Genomic DNA, 19863 nt, shown 5'->3' with positions numbered 1-19863 from the left:
TCTCCTTGTCTGATGTAACTCATGCTTGAGATCCTCAATATTTGATCCATATGCTTCAGCTAACAGAACAACAGCTTCCTCTTTCAAAAAAGTAGGAGTAGATGGATTTAATGCCTGTACACCTTGAATAATGTTAGAATTTGAGCTTGAAAATCTCCTTTCTATTTCCCCTATCATGTTATCCAGAACTGGATAGTACACAAAGACACAAAAAGTATGTTTGCTAACTGGAGCTGTATGCTGTCCCAAAGTTGAGGCAATGACACTATCCTGAGGCACCTTTGCCATTTGTCTCGATCTTTTCGGTTTTCGCTGAGTTGTGTCAATGTTACTTCGTTCACATAAGTCAAGAGTTTCCCTCCACATTTTTTCAAAAGAGTCTTGACTACGGTACTGGACCAGTGTCTCTTTAAGAGATTCAATAAGCTCAACAACTTTTGAATAGTCCACAGTTTTAGTCTGAAACATGTCTGATAAAAATTTAGAGTCACTCAAGACCTTTCTGAACAGAACAAGAGATCCAGCAAAGTTTATATCTATCTGAGCCAAAATCCCTCTTGCTTCAACAGCTCTTTGAGGATTGTTTTCAGATGCAATCTCTTCAAGCACCTGTACTATTGCAGGCAACCTGTCCATAAAATTTCGACAAGCTATGTGCCTACACACCCATCGTGTATCACTTAGCTGCTGGAGCTCCGTTGATGCACAATCAAACATCTCCCGCTGCACTTCCAGCCATCTGTTATGTACAGAGGAACCAGAAATAAATACATACATTCTTTCCAACAAGGAGAAAAAGTTTCCTGCATCTTCCACACTTTTTACAGCATCTACTATGACCAGGTTTAAGCAGTGTGCACTGCAGTGAACATAGAAGGCATGTTTGGCTACATCTTTTATTTTGCCCCACGCATCACTGCAGCACCATCGTAGCCCTGGCCTACAAGGTTTTCCTTATACTCCAGCCCATGCTTCTCAAGAAAGTTTATTATTTTTTCACTTAAGGCAGTAGCATCCATGTGTTCTGCCACTTCAAACTCCAGAAAGCTCTCATGAACCACACCATTGTAGAAGTATCTCAGAACAAAAGACATTTGCTCTTTTTTCTGAACATCTCAAGTTTCATCAACAATCACTGAAAACTGCTTGCTCTTTTTAACTTCTTGAATGATTTCCTCTTTAACCATTGCAGCCAAGCATTCAAGTATTTCATTCTGGATTGTTTTGCTCATATATTTGGCATTTTTAGCTTGTTGTTTAAGCCTTTTTTTAATATCTGGGTTATGGTTACTCAACAAATCTAACACAGACAGAAAGATACCCTTTTTATCTGAGTCAGATGATTCCCTATGACCCGCTGGGCTGTGTTTTCTGTTGCAGTGAGAAGTAGGATCTCAGCTAAGGTTTTAATGTAGTACTGATTTTCAATCACTTCTTTCTTATTTTTCTCATCCATTAGTCCAAAAATTGAGGTATTTTTGTCTGCAGTTTTCTTGTTCTCTGTCCATGCAAACATTGCATTTACATGACTTTCAGATCTGGCATGAGAACAGAACCCACTGTCCTTCATTGTTGCCTTTTTCCAGTTCCGATAGCCTTCGAGGGAGGTGAAAACAGTCCTAGGTGCATCAGGAAGGGAAAAGTGCCTACAGGCAAAACAGTAAACTGCATCATTCAGCAGCGAGTACTCCAGCCAGGGATTGGAATTATACCAGTCAATCCTGAAGCTTCTCTTGGCTCCCCCTTGTAGAGTCTTTGGGAAGTTCTCACGTTTTGGTTGTGCCGGCCCCTCACACCACGACCTGGATATGTCTGTAAAATGAACATTTTAACAATTAATATACAGAATATGAAATTATCACTGATTAGCCAACCATCAGGCTGTATGAATTTGCATTCCATAATGTATAAGCCTATTAAGGGAAATGTTAAGGTCAATTTATTTAATTTTGAAATTTAACTTAAGCATTAGATTAAAAACATTGCAGCCTTCACATACTACTGAAACTCTTTCATTCATTTTTTCTTGTTTCTCAGTAATTTACATTAAAGCAAACAATGATCACTATCAAAATATATTTTTTCAAAGAGAACTGAGCAAGAACTATTTAAATACAGCAAAATGTCCATTTTGTCATCATTTATTTTTCTTATTAAGATGTAACTTAGTGTGCAGTCACCATACCATGCCGACCAGCTGGCCTGGAGATGCTTGATGCCTCAGATTCTCTCCTGTCACTGTCTGAGAGCTGCCTGTTGTCTCCTCTCTCGCCTCCTCCTTCATCTTGCTGAAAATCTCCCTCTTCCATCTCTTCATTGCTGTGGTCTTCTACCTCTTCCTCCTTTCCCTCATCGGTTTGGTCATCATCCATGATCTCCCTGTCAGATGTATGCTGTTCTTCTCCTTCCACCTCATCTCCCTCTCCGTCAGCCTTGCTTTTCCCTTTTATTTCTGCCTTTTCTCTCGCCTTACTCTTCGGGAGGAAAAAACTTGATATGCTGCTGCAGTCTTTCCTCTTCATCTCTGTAGATTTTAACTAACTTTACAATGTTTTCCTTGACAAAGTTTGAATAATTTCAGCTTCTCTACCTTACACAGACCTGCACACTAACATGTACGAACACGAACGATGAATTTTTCGTTATCTCAGATTCGGCAGTACAACTATTATTAGCAAAAATTTTCATTCTTATTCTCTCTTTAATATAATTTAGTAAATTAACTCTTCTTACCTCTTTCCTTCCGTGCTGCTGCCCTCTGTCCTTGCGGCGCTCTCCTCCCTTCGCGCCACTTTAATTCAAAACAAAGCCGCCTCTCTTCCGCACTCGCGCTACCCTGTCCTGGCTGCATTCAATGCAGTCGGACATCAGAGCTTCCATATTGTAAGTGTCCAAATTGCTATGATCTGATTCTCAATTTCCAAGTTGTAAGCTGGGGTGGCAACTGGGGTGGCAAGGCTTTGATTTAGGGTGGCAAATGCCACCCCGGTAGATCCGCCAATGATTAAAAATAATGACAATTCATTAATTTTTTGGGATTTTTTCATTAATTTAATTAATTTTTATGGGATTTCGGGGTAACAATCAACATATACCGAACCGAACCGAAAACCGTGACCACGAAACCATGAACCGAATCGTGGATTTTGTGAACCGTTCCACCCCTAGTAGCACATCATTACAGCCCTTATGTAGTGTTTTCAACGAAGATGTTGGTGACACTGAGTTAAACCATGAATGAAGACCCTGGAGTCTTAGCAGAAGCCCATTTAATTATCTTCATGAACATGTGGTGAAAACTTAAATGACAAAGATTACACTTTCTCAACACATAGACATTGATACTTAAAATAAGTGCTTCAAGCTCATTAAAATAACAATCACATAAGATCATGAATAATATCAAAACTTATCAGTATTAACTGTCATGTAATGAAACTTACAGCTTTTCTGCCTGATAATTGTGTGTGAGTGGATTGTGTGTGAGTGGATTGCATCTGATAACATTTCCATGCTGCTTCTTGCATGTGACTCTTTGTTTTCCTAGCAAAACGGCAAACCAGAACCGGAAGTACAATTTACTGACAATATTTTTTAATATAAACTTATACAAAGCATGAACTGATTGACTAAACAACTTGTAATCATAGAAATGTTTTAAGATTTATTTATTTAATCTTATTAACTCATTAATAGAAATGCCTTAAGGGCAACACACCTTACATTCTAAATTTTAATAATCGGCCCAGAATAAGTCTAATATAAAATCATAAAAAGTGCAATTAACCAAAAGAAAAATTAAATGGAATGTGGAGGAGAGCTTACCGCTGTAATTTGTATTTTCCCACAAAAAGTTGTAATGCACAATAGGTAGAGGGGAAAAACTTAAACTTTAAAACTGTTCTGTTAGCTTTAAAGAGAACGCAGCAAGTTATTTTCAAGTTGACTAATGTTCATCTTGAAAATATAGTTATTCCTGTCCTGACTCTTGAAGGAGGTGGTTGCATTTTCCTGCTGCTCCTGCTCCTCCTAGCCTGGGTGCCATTCCGAACTTAGTCCCGCCCACAAAGTTTGAGGTCGGGAAGTTCGGTCTGGCTCTGCTCCATAGTAGCGCGAGTATTATTGCCCACTGTCAGGCGATCCAATCAAATTGTCAGGGCGGGCTTTATACGATGATGGACAGATGACCAACAGTAACGTAATCAACCACGTGACCAAAGCGCGCTTGGGTGACAACAACAATGGCTGCCGCTGGAGAGTTGAGGTGAGTAGATTCTGCTATTAGGTCTGTTCTAGAAGATATAGACAGCAAATTAATTTTAAAAGAGGAACAGAGAAACGCGATCAAGGCTCATCTTCTTATTCTAGGCGTGCAACTGCACGCTTTGATTTTTGTGGACAACAACTATGCCTCGCTTAACATACGTCACGCACTCCGTTGCTCTTATTGGTTGTAGGTCTATCCAATTGAGTGCAGAGGCATTTTTTTTCCTGGTTCGTTCGAAACACGCCCCATAATCACAGCTCTATGGAGCAGCATCAGACTCATTCTGACTAGAATTGAGTAGGACTACGTCAGGCTATGCTCCTCCCTGCCTGTCCCTGCTTTGCTGTGTCTTGCTCTCAAAACAATAAGTGTTATTCTGGATTCGACCTCCCCCCTTTATCTAATCTCCCCTGGATGTTATAGCGAGAGGGCACAGAAGAACTGCTCCCCTTCTCTCACCTACCCGTGAAAACATCTGTCGGTGCACTCAGTGACTGTTTAATAAACCGATACTGATAAACTTCCATCTTATCAAGGACATTGCCTGTGATCAGCGTTCGTGGACAAATTAAACGCACTCATCATACACACACAACTAATGTCTCAAATGTCAGATTGACTTCATGTGACTACGCCTCCGATGTGACTCCTCTGCTGAAATGTCTGTCTTGTGTTACATGTGCTTTTCTTGTGCTGACGTTTTTTGATATCTCAAACTGTATCCTGTCAAAGATAAAGTGTGAAATATGCTTTTTCTTCCCCCCTTTCTTCCCCAACGTGGCTCCTATCTTTCCACAGAGATAAAAGCAGTGCTAGGTAACCTGGCAAGCCATAAGAATGTGCCGTTCTGCTGAAAGGCAGCGTTCTGTGGCACGCATGGCCTTAGTCAATCCGATCTCCTCTCTCAAGCATGTATGTGACGTATTGTGATGAACTCTTATACTGAAAACTGAAATTTCGATTGCAATGGAAATTGTAGTTGACAATAAAGAAGTTTGATTGATTGATTGATATGATCATGTATCACCGATATATTTATATTAGATCAGCTTAGACTAAATAGTAGCATGACAAAGAAACTAAAGAAAAAACAGTAAGGTAGAAGTTAATTCCACACACAGCATGCTTCCCAATGATTCTTTCATTTTATTACCAAGACCTGAACAGTTGTATTTGATGGAAAAAAACTGAAAAATTTGAAGAAAGAACACAAGTGCACCAAACATTACTAAAATCCAACAAGAATTTGACCTACCCTATTATAATTTTAAACTAAATAAATTTGATCAACATTCTTTTGCTGATTTCACATATGATCTCATGCATATATTAAATCAACAAATTAAATTAAAACGTATGAAAGAAGAGCATGCATGATGTGCTTTTTCTATATGAGACCATGAGGGAAAATGTCCCAGGAATTTTTCCCATCATGAGTCTTCCAATCTGGCTGAAGAGGCGGATTGTTTAAGGCAAGTAAACAGCCTAGCCAGTGACACTCTGAGGTCAGATGTCTGAGATTCACCATCATATCCTCAGCTTTCTCACCGTCATATTTTGGAAATGGACTCTGTAAAACAGAATTTAGATAGATTTACATTTTAAGTCTTTTAAAGTAAAATTGTTTTTGGTATGTTTTCTAAACATTCTCATACCTTCAGAGGATCTTCTTTGTGGCTGTGGTAAAGAGCTATCTGCAGGTTATGAACTGCCAGCTGTTTGTTTTCCTTAACCTGCATGATATGAATCATGTTGATTACACCAGTACATTTCCCAGTTGTTTTTTTTACCTGTATTGTATTTCATGGCAAGGTGTATTGAATAACTTCCCTTATACTTGTTACACTCAAATTAATAATTTTCTTTTCTAAATTATTTTTATTCGATCTGAATTCTGTTCAATATGCCAGACACCCCCTTTTGCTACTCACAGTTTTAATTACACCTGAGAGCAATACACAACAACCCCTGTTCCCCGGCTGCCACCCAGAGTCTGGGGCCTGGAGGAAGAGCAGGCCACCTGGGCCAGGGTCTAGGTGGGGGGGTTGCTGCGGGGGCTGAGTGGCCTGTTGGTGCTGGTGCTTTCACTTCTGCTCCCCCCAAAGGGGATGGATGGAGGGGTAGTTAGGGTAAGAAGGGGGAGGAAGGGGTCCTGTGTGTTAGTGTGGCAGTGACACGGCTCCCCTCCCCCATACTGATTTCAGGGTTCACCTACTGGGTCATCCGGTAATATTTGGATGTGAGTGTCATGTGTGAATGTGCATACGCTGTATTTTTTTTTTCCCCCTGTGTGTTGCAGGTGGGGGCACTAGCGTGGGAAGGTGTGATTGAGACTATTTATTTTTTCTATCAGGTAGGGCTCTGAACTGCTCCCTCTCCCAAGAACATCTCAAGTCTCTGCTATGTGTGGAGCCCATTCCCCCCATCCTGCCCCCCTCCACTGGCTGATCTTAGGCTCACTGGTACATTGGTGGTGCTCTGTGTTTTGGGGGTTGATGCCTGAACTGGTGTTGGCTTATTCCTGGTCCCCCCAGGGCCCCACAACTACAACTACAGGTACTTGGCTCCAGGTTCCAGAGATTCACTTCCAAACAGAAAGCCCATATTCTTTTCTTCAGCTACCACAGTATATATGTAAGATTAAATAATACTACTTATACTTCAGCAATAGTATCTAGGTGTTACTTTATTGTATGTCTCGTACCATGTCCGTTGGTTGTGCTGTTCTTTTTACATCTGTTTGCAGGTGATGAAGCAGAATGAAAATGTTTTATCATTATTTCCCTTTTATCTCCTCTTTCTTTGATCTTTTCTCATTTTTCCTGTTTTTCCTTTTCTGTTCTACTTACATTGCAGTGTCCATATAATCTATAATACTCCCTGCATGATTATAATAAAGCTATTTATATGCATAAATCAAGCAGAACACTATGGCGATAGCCGTACTGCTCCACTTGGGAAAGCAAAATCTGTTGGCCTCTTTTTGGCATCAACACAATTATACTTATTGCTACATTGCCAGACAGGACACTGTTAAAAAAAAGGACCAGAATGTTCACATTCTGGATAAAGAAAATAGGTGGTGTGAGAGGGGCGTGAAGGAAGCCATCTATGTTAAGAGAGAAAAACCAACTTTAAACAGAGGTGGTGGACTCAGATTCCAGCTTCCAAAAACATACAATTCAATCATAGACATGATCCCTTCCAGATATCACCAAACCCCCCACCCCATCACAGAGGAACGAGGGACCTACCCGCCCCAGCCGGTGAACAATACCTCCTTAACGACCGACTCTTAACAATCATAGACAGGTTTCTGATATTACAGGCTAACGATGGAACCAAACAACCCATTCATCGGCTACCATTTGCATGTTTCCAAGCTATACAAGGCTTTGTCCATATAAGACTAAAACTCACTGCAGATCCAGACATTTGAATTGAGAAAGCTTCCTGGGGAGGTGGAGAAACGTCTTCAAATCTTGGAAACCAAGTCCAGTGGATATTTTTTGAATTTTTACGGAAACTTACAAAAAAGAAAAGAAATAAAAAAAAAGAGTCCTGCGACTACAAGATCTTTGTTGGGACATTTGTGGCTGAAATCCAGAATGTCGCTGAACTGGCTACTTGGAGGTATGTTGACTCACATCATAACCCTTCTGATCACACCACTTGAGCTCTGACCCTCAATGCATTAGTTCTCCCAAGCCAGTGGAGGTCTAGACCTAATTTCCTGATTGAAACTCCTGACCATTGGCCAGTCATGCCAAGTACCGGAGCAAAGCATAATCAGGGTGAGTTAAGGACAGGTGTCTTTGTTGGCTCAGCTTCGGTAGTATTGAACACAGGAATACCAGACCCAGAGCAATTCCGCACCTGGAAGGAGCTCATTAAGACTGGGGTACAGTCCTGTCATTCAAACCCTCCACCTGAGGCTTCAGACTGTGTTATCACCAGTTCAGTACACAGGCTCAGCCTAACCCCATCCACTCTCTACTCCACACACAAACTGCTCAGACGCCGGAGAGCGAGAGATCATCAGAGCAGAAAATATCATTTATGATAACAACGGCAAGCTGTGTGGTTTCATAAAAAGCCAGTTAAATGCACATTAAAAACAATGAAAAAGAAAATGTGGAGCTACAGAAACGGAGAGAGGAGACTCGCTGATTACCTCAACAGACCTTCAGACAGACATGACTGACAGAGGCATTTCAGACCTCCAGAGAATATCCAGACAGAAAAGAGTGATCACCTTCAGGTAAGACTCACCACCGGTATTATTACCATTTATTTTACTGACCCTGTATTTACCCCTCATGAATTCAGTGTTTGATCAGATTCAGGGAGCTCCTTACTAAGTGAGTTCTTTATAAAGTTGGACTTGAATGCTTTGCAGTGCTTTCCATGTAAGTCAGAGAGGGTGATGAGTGGAAAATTGCTTTCAACATTCCCAAAAGTAGTTATTAAGTATTTGGTCATGCCTTTTAGGTTAACCAATGCTGAGGCTGTGTCAACCAGAACTTCCTACTTTGGTTTCATCACCTCTTCAGATAGTTATTGTATATCCCTCCAAGGTTCCTGCACTTTTGCAGTACCCGCACATACTAATCACAAGCAATTACAAATTCTTGGGGTTTGCAAACTTTAATGCTAGTTAATTTGCATTATAGCCAAGTGGTTGCTCCTCTTCATGCCATCAATTAAAGCAAAGTGAGATTTTTCTAGAATAATTAAACAAAGGAAGCTTTTACCAAGCTTAATACCCGTCTCTCCACTGCTTCTGTTCTCCAATCCTCTGGCGCTAGAGTCATCTACTTCCAGTCAATGGGAAAGTGAATGCCTCTAGCACTGGGGTAGATGCTGCTCTAAGCCAAAGGACTCCAGAGCGTTGAATTCCCCCTTGGGCTGTCTTGGCTAGAACTTTATCCACTGCAGACTGAAACTAAAACATGGGGGGCAGAGAAGATCTGGCAAAAAAAAAAGTGCCCTGGAAGAATGGAGAGACTGGTTGGAGGGGGGCCAAGGAGTCATTTTTGGTTCGGATTGACGATAAGAATTTGGACAATTAAAAGACTACTGGGTGCTTTAACTCCAAGAAAGCCAGGCGGGCTTTGTACTTTGGGTGTTTTTTTTGTCCCTCTCTTTCAGAGTAGGGACCAAAAACATGAAACCTGATGCTATTTCCTTGTGTTAATGAATTTATCCTCCCAGAGAATGTCAGGTTCTCAGTAACCATGTTGGAGTTGGAAAAAGAGCTCAGGAAAACCACCAAGGACCCTCCTATTCCTAATTCATCCTTCCCAGACCGTTTTTTTCTTCCAGATTTTCCGGATCTCAAGGTACTTCACCTTTGCCACAGTTTCTGTGTTTTCTTTCTCAGAAATCAGCAGAACCCTTAAGGTGATCTAGTCTCCATTTTGTCTGCTATCCCTGACTAAGGATTTTATTGGGTTCATCAGGGGATATCACCAGAGCCAAGCCATACCAATGTCAACCCTCTAAGTCGTGGCGATTGCTTATCTTTTTGTTCTGTCCCTGGTCCAACATTGCCATTGACTTTGTCACAGGTTTGCCCTCGTCCAATGGTTTCACTATCATGAGGAATAATATCGGCAGGTTATCTTAGATAGTCAATCTGGTTCCCCTCAAGAAGTTGACATTTGGTAAAGAGACGGGGAGGTCCTACCTCAGGAGGTCCTCCCGCCTTCATGGACTCCCTACAGACATCATTTCTGACAGAGGATCGCAAGTGTTTTCTTGGTTTTAGTAGGAGTTTTTCTACATGCTGGGCATTTTCATCAGTTTGTCCTCCATCCACAAATGAATGGACAGACAGAGAGCCCGACCCAAGAGATTAAGCCCAAGCTTTGCATCATATGTGAGTCTGACCCAGCTAAATGGGAATTCAACTTACCATGGGTGGAACATGCAACCTTGTCCTTCCTTCTAACACCAATGGTCTTTTCCCCTTCTGTATTTTTCATGCTTTTTTACTGTTCTAGATTCAAGAGAGGGAGGCTAAAGTTGGTTAATGCTTGACATGTTTCCCAGGTTTGCGTGATCAACTTATGTAAATTTGGGCTTCCGGCTGAAGATGCTATGACATGTGGCTCATTTTCACTGGCCAACACTGTTGCGATGAGGTGACAACATATCTGGAGAATGGCCAGAAAGTCCTTGATCAGGATGCGAGGGATACAAACCAAGCCTGCTATCTGGCCTCATATATCTGCAACTGAACACCAGGTGGGTCAGAAGGTATGTTTGTCTAAGGACCTTTCTCTATGGTGGGAGAACACTAATTTGGCACATTGTTTTATTTGTGAGTTCCCCATATCCAAAGTCATTCCGTGTAGTCTGCCCACATTCGCATCATTCTATGTGGATTCACCCAAGTTTGATTTGCCAGGTCAAGCCATAAACCCGGACCCGTCCTGGATCTGTCTGCTTGAGTCTGATTCTATCTGTTTGACCCAATCACTGCCTATACAGTACCTCATGTTGCTGACCTGACTTCCTTGTTTGACCCTGCTTGTCTTGGACAATAGCTCAGTCGACTTCCTGACCTGTAAATGGCATTTTTAGCACTATTTAGAAACCAATCCTTTGTCACATTGAATAGGTTCACATGGACTATGTGAAGATTGGTGGCTTTTCTATTAAATTGTTGCATCTTTATCTGAGCTTTTTTAAGACCACTAATCGGTCTCTGCATTACCTGCGGTTCCTAGTCAATGTTTAGGAATGTCCTGCATTCCTTTATTGTAGTCCTCAATAAATCCCTTTCTCTTTGTTATCTTTGTTTTTACATTAAAATCATGGTCCTTTTTCCTGATCATTACATTTTAACCAAAGTTTTGATCTTTCCAACCCGTTTTTCTTAGATTCTCATTTAGTTCAGCATTTTGATTGTAGTTTATTCTGTATGTATTCCTGTCTTAGTTATTTTATTACTCAGATAAATTTTTCTACTTCCCCTGTTTATTCCTCCTCACCCCCTGCTGAAGGCTGGTCACTCCCATTACCCGCAGTCCTGTTCTTGCATTCTACTTGATTGTTCGAATGCAAAGTGTGTTCCAGTCCACCAGATAGATCTTTGGCCCCGCCTTGATCAACGCTATAGCTAAGCATGCATCAGACTGATTTCAGTGAAGTGGATTGCCCATGTCTTTGCTGCATGTGATGTCTTAAGTATAAAAGATAAATGGGTACTCCTGTTGGATTTTGATTGACATAAAATTACCTGTAAATTATTCAAAATCATTGATTCCATATCAAAAAATTTTTGATACCCGCAGAGTCCGCCGTGGATCCTCTGAGGGAGCCTCCTGCACAGGTGCAGCTCATCAAGACCATCAGAGGATCCACTACTTAAGCTGCCTTCAGACCTTACCTCAACGCCGCAGTGTTGTTCCAGTTGGTCAGCGCTAAAGCCTTGATCTCAGTGATTTTTCCATGTCCTTAATCCCGAGTCAGATCCTAACGTTTGTCTCTGTGCCTCTAGGTGACTCGTGCTTCCTCCGTGAAAGCTCTGGAAGAGCTAACCTGCCGAGCCGACCCTCCGAGCCAAACCCTGAAGATTCTCAGTCTACCTCTAAGCAGCTCTGGGCAAGAGCTAGGAAACCCAAGCCAAGGTCTGTTCTAATAAGACGTGAGACGCTGAAGCAGCTAACGGACTCTGCTAACACATCCTTCTCCAGAACCAACAGTGACTCTCCCAAGGAGAACCTCAAGAACCCTCAAGGTACTATCAGAGCACCATTGGAAACCAAAACCCCGTCAACAGTCCTTAACTGTGTTGTCTCTCACGCAGACTCCGGTGAAACCAGATTCCAGGCCCAAACCAGTCATCTGCATATTACGTGCTTGTGCAAATAAACTTGTTAAACTTTTCATCCTGTGTCCGTCAGTGGTGTTCTGCATCTTTGGGTCTCCATTAGAGAACCGATCATGACACAAATTATATCTAGTTACAAGATTCTGTTCTTAACGGCTGTTGATGTACTGTGTGTGTAAATGATACAATCACTAATTAAGCGCTCCTCTAATCTTTCACCTCCCCTCCTCCTATTGCTCCCAATAAGGTAGGAACACATTAAAGGAACTCCATTGTTACCCCTTTTTGAGAATGCACAGGTTTGTCTTTTTTCCTTTTAAATTTCTTTTGCTTAATCATTTGATGACAGAGAGGTGAGGACGGAGAGGCAGAAAAAAGGCCATGTATTAAGATGGAATATTGATGAATTGTCATGATCTGGCCTTTTTGCTCTCCCTTATTTGGTCATTTCTTTCACCTGCAGCATTCCCTCCCTGCCTCGTTATCATTTATTCTTCTCACCTGTTTCCTCTGGTTTATATTCTGTTCAGCCTCAGAATTCGGGGCCAGATCATTAACTGTTTTTCTGTTAGCTTGTCTGTTCTGTTGATTCCAAGGTTCATGTCCTGGATCCTGGCAGCCAGTGGAAAGAGGGTTTTGTTTCTGTCTCATCTCCTGATCGTCCACTGTTCCTCCCCTGCTGAGCACTCTGGGTTTTTGGCTCTGTACGTGGGGAGGTTCAGTTTTTATCCAAGTAAGCCTGGCTCCAAGGTGGAGACCAGTTTAAAGGTCCTCCACCAAGTTCTGGCTCCACGTCCTGCCTCTGCTACCTTCTTCCACTGAGCCTGCCCGTCTGCGCCTGATCCTGTCTGCTCCTGTGCGTGACCACCTGGTCACGCTTCCAGACCCTGTCAGACTCTGAACCCACCTAGGAGCTTGAGGATACCTGGAAGTCTGGATCCTGCCACCTGTTCTGTTCCTGCCTGATCTGTATCCCTGACCAGGATCGGCTGCCTGCTAATCCCCTGGAGCTGCAGCACCGGGGACACTCTGGGTGATGCGCACTGTGTCAGCTATCAGTCCATCTGCTGGATCGCACCCCCTTCATGGGTGATGGTCTGGACTGCTAAACCAGGTAAGTGACTCACTGAGAACATCATCTTCAGTCAGATGATCATGGTCACTTAGCTGTGTTTCTCCCAACATAGTGTCTGTGTTTGGGTCCCCCCCCCCATGCAGCATCTGCAAGCAGCAGTTCCTTGGAGCTCCTTTCCTACTGAATGTCTCTCCTTGAATACTGGGCTAATCTATCCCCGTTTCATGACATGAATAGCTGTTTTTTACTTTTTTGCTGAATCTTACAATCAAAATGTATTTCCATGAATTTTACTGATTTAAATTGCGATCTTTACTAATTTTATTTTAGATCAGTTGATGTGAATTAGTACTGTTCCTTAAAATGACATTTGATGCAAATTAACATGAAATAAATTTATTTAACTTTTCAGAACTTATTGATTTAAGACAGTTGAAGTGTTAAATACCTTTTCATGTCCAGCACTGGATCCAAACGCCTTTTCGATTTTCCTCTTTTTTCTTTCCATTTCTTCTGCTGCATCTTTAAAGGTTCTCTGCAACAATGTGATGTAATTTGATATAAACAAAATCCAAAGTTACACCAAAAGGGATACTAAAAAAAAACAAATAGTTTAGTTTACCTCAATCAAAGCACTTAAAAATGCTGGACTGATTTCACTGTTTTTCAGACAATCTTTGATTCCAATCCACTCCTCCAGTCTCAGACTGTCGTACATTTCAGTCAGTTTGGTTTTGCTAACAGGGTCATTCATGCTCTCTGTGTCTCCTGTCTTGACTGAATCAGCCATGTCTAATGCCACTCTATCCAAACAAAATACACAGTATGTGAATAATGTCCTCCCTGAACATCATGTGACATAGTATGTTGTTCTTCATGGCTTTAAGGTACAATACCTGTCTTTAAAGGATTCAAATTCTTCCTTTATCCTTTTAGCAGCAGACCTGTGGGAAATACAATGCAAAGAACCTGAAATTACTGCTCTTCAATTTATGAGCAAATTTGTAATTGACAATATATTTTTATATAGAGAATTAGAAAAAAAAGGAACAAACACCCCCAAAACTTATCCCCGAGTTTTTTTATGACAACCAATCCCGGGAAAAAAAAAATAAAAATATCTACACTGCATATAGTTCAGCCTAGACAGGATCTTAGGATACTATTTTTTTGGTCAAAGCCTATTTGGGTTTAAAAACAGTAAACTGACAGTGGAAGCTGCCTTTTATTTTTATGTTGATAACCATCCTGCAAATGATTGAAGATACGATTTATAAAAACGTTAAAATACTTTCATCCAACAGGTAGCAAACATTGGATTTCTGCTCTCCTACAGTCTTTGCATGCTGCAAAGTACCTAAACAAAGGCCAAATTACGTCCTTGGCATGTTTTTAAGTTTAGCAGAGACATGACCACTAACAGTTTGTTTGTTTCAGGTGTGTCAGAGAAGGGATAATTCCAAAAGCTTCGGCACTCAAGGGCCGATGTTGCCTAAACCTGTTGTATTCTCTTTTTAGGATGAGAGTTTTTTTTATAAAGCTAGCTGTTTTTTGTGTGCATGAAGAATGTCTGTTCCAATTTTTTTTTATTAAAACTGAATTAATAAGCACTGAAGGTCTCCAAACCGGTCTTCCCCTGTTTTTACATTGTCTTAGGCTCTGTATCAATCTTGGATTATTATGTCTATGCTTGGTCTGTCATGATTTGGTTGAGGTTTTTGTGAGGACTCAATGCAGAGGCTGAGAGGCAGGGGTGAGTTCTTTGAAGATTTAATGGGATAACACAGGTAGCAAAGACAGGTATCCAAAATCCAACGTAAAAATTAAACACAAACCAGAACCATGGAGACATCAGGGGAAAATGATCACAAAGAGCCAGGGTGAAACAAAGTAAGATGAGGAACCAGCATTAAGGGACTGCACAGCGAGTGTATTTATGGCTGACTAAACAAAGGCAGGACTAACGAGCTGATGAGGAGCAGGTGTGATTAGAGCTGACGAGAAGCAAAGGGAAAAGAAAAAACAAGGGGGCAACAGACGACAAGCAAAGAAAAACCTAAGAAACTTAAATAAATCCAGAACACACCAATAAAGCTAAAAACAAAGAAAAACCTGGATAAACGTGAAACTGAAAACTTCCAGAAAAAAACAACAGAACCAAGAGCATTATTGTCAAGGTTTGGTTGTGGTTTGAGGACCCAAATGCAGAGGCAGAGAGGCTAACACCCAAGATTCCAGAAGAAGATTTCTTGCATTTTAATTGATGAAAACAGTAAACAAAGGAAGGAATCCAAAAATCCAACTTAAAATGTAAACCAAATTTGTTGGGAGCTGGAGAAATGCCTACTTTCTCCAGCAGAGTCCGCCCTGGTTCCTCTCAGCTGAGCTGTCTACGCACCTGCTTCTGATCACCTCATCTGGAGGACCAGACTACATAAGCTGTCTTCAGACCTTGCCTCGACGCCGCAGTGTCTTAATCAGTTGGTTAGCACCTAAGCCATAGATCCTCTGAGAACCTAGTTACCCCTGAGTCCTGTTTGGGTTCTAACCCTTTTTGTCTCTGCTTCCAGGTTACCTGCTTTTCTCCTGTGAAGCTCTGGAAGAGCTTAACCAGCCGAGCCTGCCCTCCGAGCCAAACCTGAAGACTTACTTTCTGGATTTTCAAGCAGCTCTGGATACTGAGCTGGAAACTCAAGCCAAGGTCAAACTCGTCTCTAAAAGTAAGACGCTGAGACAGCTTACGGACTCTGCAGAACCAAATCATCTCCGGACCCAACAGTTCCGTTCCCAAAGCCTCTTCTACGCACTTCAAGGTACAGACCTGAACTCAATCAAGATCAATCCCAACCAAGCCTTCGCTAACAGAACTGTCTCTCTCACAGACTCCGGTGAACCTGTCCCAGACAAGAACCAGTTCAACTGTTCATTTATTTCATGCTTGTGCAAACAATAAACTTGTTAAACTTTCCCTCTGAGTCGTCAGTGTTCTGCATCTTGGGCCTCTCTGTTAACCCATCATGACAGAACACTGCGGCCAGACACAAGGCCCAGCAGATCACCTCCGCCGTCGTTTAGAGGAACAAGAAGCCCAAATCCATGGACACGCCCTGGCTCTTCGTGAGTTAAACACGCATATTGAGATGCAAAATCAGATGCTCCAAAGCTACGCTAACCATATAAATAGTGCAAATGCCATGCCGGCAGTTCAACCATTTCCGGGTCCAGTCCCACCTCCGAGGTCACCAGCGGTGACGTCATCCGAGTTCCGCCCAAGTCTTCCAGAGAAGTTTTCTGGTAAAGTTAATGACTGTAAGGGATTTTTATTTCAATGTCGCCTCATTTTCCAGAACTCTTCAGGCAGTTTTCCCACGGACCACAAGAAAATAACCTTCATTCTTTCTCAATTAACAGGAAGAGCTCTAGCCTGGGCTCAAGCCAGATTTGCCTCAGATGAGAGCCTAAATTGTCGATACACAGATTTCATTTCAGAGTTTTCTCAGGTTTTCAATCAGGACACCGATCAAACCCTTGATTCACAAGCTCTTTTTCACTTAAAACAGGGAAATTCTTCAGTGGCTGAATTTTACATAAACTTCCGGGTTAAAGCGGCTGCTTCCGGTTGGAACCAAAGCGCCTTAAAAGGAGCATATTTTGAGGCATTAAACGAAAATATTAAGGATGAGCTGGCTACTCTCGATGAACCAGCTACACTCGAAGAACTGATTCATCTAACCCAGGGGTCTGCAACCTGCGGCTCCAGAGCCACATATGGCTCTTTGGACCCTCTCCAGTGGCTCTTAATAGTGGCTAAAATGTATATAAAGAGTTAAATAATTTACTTTAATATATACCGGTATCAATAGCTTTAGTGTTTTTTATAAGTGGGAAAAGAATGAGATTAAAAGAACCAAAATATGTTTTAAGAGACATTTTTCTATGAATTAGCTTGAAAATTATATGTTTTAACATTAAAAATACATGATTTGTTGATTGTTTGAGATGGCAACAACTAATTTCCTATACAAGATTAAAAAAAATAAGGTTTTCTAGAAAAAGTCATGTTACATTTTGCGGCTCTAAACAACTTTTACTTAGTCGGACTCTGGGCAAAACGGCTCTTTGGATATGAAAGGTTGCAGACCCCTGGTCTACATAGATGACATTCTAATCTACTCCAAGGATCTTTCTGAGCATAAGAGACATGTCCGCCTGGTTCTTCAAAGACTGCTGGAGAACAAACTTTTTGTAAAGGCTGAGAAATGTGAGTTTCACCAATCTTCAGTTACCTTTTTGGGGTTTGTGCTCGAGGGCGGGCAGGTTAAGCCTTCCGAACTAAAAATAAAGGCAGTTTTGGAGTGGCCAGTTCCAGAGAACCGCAAACAATTACAAAGATTTTTGGGTTTCGCTAATTTCTACCGGAGATTTATCAGAAATTACAGCCAAACTGCCCTCCCACTAACTGCCTTGACATCATCCAAGAGAGTCTCCCAATGGTCCTCCGAGGCTCAATCTGCATTTGACAAACTCAAAACCTTGTTTTCCAGAGCTCCAGTGCTGATCCAACCAGATCCATCCAAACAATTCATCCTTGAGGTTGACGCTTCAGACTCCGGCGTGGGGGCAGTCTTGTCCCAAAAACTCGACTCAGATCAACGAATCCACCCCTGTGCCTTCTTCTCACGTAAGCTCTCTCCCGCAGAACATAACTATGACGTGGGTGACCGAGAACTTTTGGCTATCAAGTTAGCCCTGGAGGAATGGAGACACTGGCTAGAAGGAGCTGAGCATCCAGTTCTAGTGTGGACTGACCATAAGAATCTCGCCTACATCCAGTCCGCAAAACAAGCAACTCCTCGACAGTTAAGGTGGTCTCTCTTCTTTTCACGTTTTAACCTCATTATCTCCTACAGACCTGGATCTAAGAATATCAAGCCTGATTCTCTCTCTCGTCTCTACGCTGTGGATCAATCCGAGTCACCTCAACCTGTTCTCCCTGCCTCATGTACAGTAGGAATGGTCACCTGGGAGATCTCTGATTTAATCAACGCTGCTCTGGCCACGGAACCTGATCCAGGTAATGGTCCACCTAATCGAACCTATGTCCCTTCGTCTGTTAGGTCTCGCCTCATCCAATGGATGCATTCCGCCAAATTCTCCGCTCATCCGGGGGTAAGCCGAACAGTTTCTCTGATTTCAAGACGTTTTTGGTGGCCCACTCTTCATCGTGATGTTAAGGAATATGTGTCGGCCTGCTCCACCTGTGCACGGAACAAGGCCTCACATCAACCACCCTCTGGTTTGCCCACACGTCCATGGTCCCACATTGCAATTGATTTCGTCACTGGTCTCCCTTATTCCCGAGGTATGTCCACTATTTTCACTATTGTAGATCGATTCTCCAAGTCCTGTCACCTGATCCCTCTCAGAAAGCTTCCTACGGCCTTCCAAACCGCTCAACTGCTGATAAAGCAGGTTTTCCGTCTCCATGGAATTCCACAGGACATCCTCTCAGATCGTGGTCCCCAATTAATTTCACAGGTTTGGAAGGCTTTCTGCTCAGCTCTCAATTGTAAAGTTTCAATAACCTCTGGCTATCATCCTCAGTCCAACGGTCAAACAGAGAGGATGAATCAGCACCTCGAATCCACCCTCAGATGTCTCACTTCGAACAACCCCACCGATTGGAGCCTGTATCTCACATGGATAGAATACGCCCACAACTCACTCAAGTCTGCTTCTACCGGTCAATCCCCCTTCCAGGTCAGTCTCGGCTATCAACCACCTCTTTTCCCCGCAGATGAGAGAGAGATATCGGTTAAATCAGTCAATCACCACATCCGTCGCTGCCAACGCATCTGGAGAGAAACCATCAACACACTCAACCGCTCCTCCGAGACCACCAAGAGGTTTGCCGACTCCAAGAGACGCCCAGCCCCCGAGTACTCGGTCGGACAGGAAGTCTGGCTGTCCACCCAGGACATTCCCCTCAAGGGGATGTCCCGCAAGTTGTCTCCCAAGTTCATCGGTCCATACAAGGTCATCCAAGTCATCAATCCCTCCGCCATCCGTCTTCAACTTCCCCCGACACTCCGAATCCATCCCACGTTCCACGTCTCCCAGGTAAAACCCGTCATTTCAAGTCCTCTTTGCCCTCCGTCCGACTCCCCTCCACCCGCCCTGGAAGTTGATGGACACCCGGCCTTCACCGTCCGCCGGATTGTGGACTCCCGTCGGCGAGGTTGCGGCTGGCAGTACCTCGTCGACTGGGAGGGCTACGGTCCGGAGGTTCCTACGTCCTCGATCCTTCTCTTATCGAAGAGTATGAGCGCTCCCTCCCATCAACTTCCTCCGCACCGCCAAGAGGCGGTCGTTGAGGGGGGTGTACTGTTGGGAGCTGGAGAAATGCCTACTTTCTCCAGCAGAGTCCGCCCTGGTTCCTCTCAGCTGAGCTGTCTACGCACCTGCTTCTGATCACCTCATCTGGAGGACCAGACTACATAAGCTGTCTTCAGACCTTGCCTCAACGCTGCAGTGTCTTAATCAGTTGGTTAGCACCTAAGCCATAGATCCTCTGAGAACCTTGTTACTCCTGAGTCCTGTTTGGGTTCTAACCCTTTTTGTCTCTGCTTCCAGGTTACCTGCTCTTCTCCTGTGAAGCTCTGGAAGAGCTTAACCAGCCGA

General features: G+C 42.7%; 1 protein-coding gene across 2 annotated transcripts in view; it reads right to left on the bottom strand.

Moving 5' to 3' along the window:
• Positions 1-5393: 5393 nt before the first annotated feature.
• The window catches only part of LOC119778722, a 31860-nt gene continuing 17390 nt past the window's right edge, over positions 5394-19863 (bottom strand). For both annotated transcript variants that reach the window (XM_038278070.1, XM_038278072.1), the window contains 5 exons: positions 14079-14126; positions 13805-13985; positions 13631-13717; positions 5923-6000; positions 5394-5837 (listed from right to left, as the gene is read on the bottom strand). In XM_038278070.1, the coding sequence (XP_038133998.1) occupies positions 5655-5837; positions 5923-6000; positions 13631-13717; positions 13805-13985; positions 14079-14126 (577 nt within the window). In that variant the 3' untranslated portion in view covers positions 5394-5654. The remainder of the gene's footprint in view (positions 5838-5922; positions 6001-13630; positions 13718-13804; positions 13986-14078; positions 14127-19863) is intronic.

Source organism: Cyprinodon tularosa, unplaced genomic scaffold (genome assembly GCF_016077235.1).
Source record: "Cyprinodon tularosa strain WSP-4 unplaced genomic scaffold, ASM1607723v1 ctg1374, whole genome shotgun sequence".
NCBI lineage: Eukaryota > Metazoa > Chordata > Actinopteri > Cyprinodontiformes > Cyprinodontidae > Cyprinodon > Cyprinodon tularosa.
Note: the sequence above shows the minus strand (reverse complement) of the source record. Positions and strands in the feature narration are given on the sequence as shown.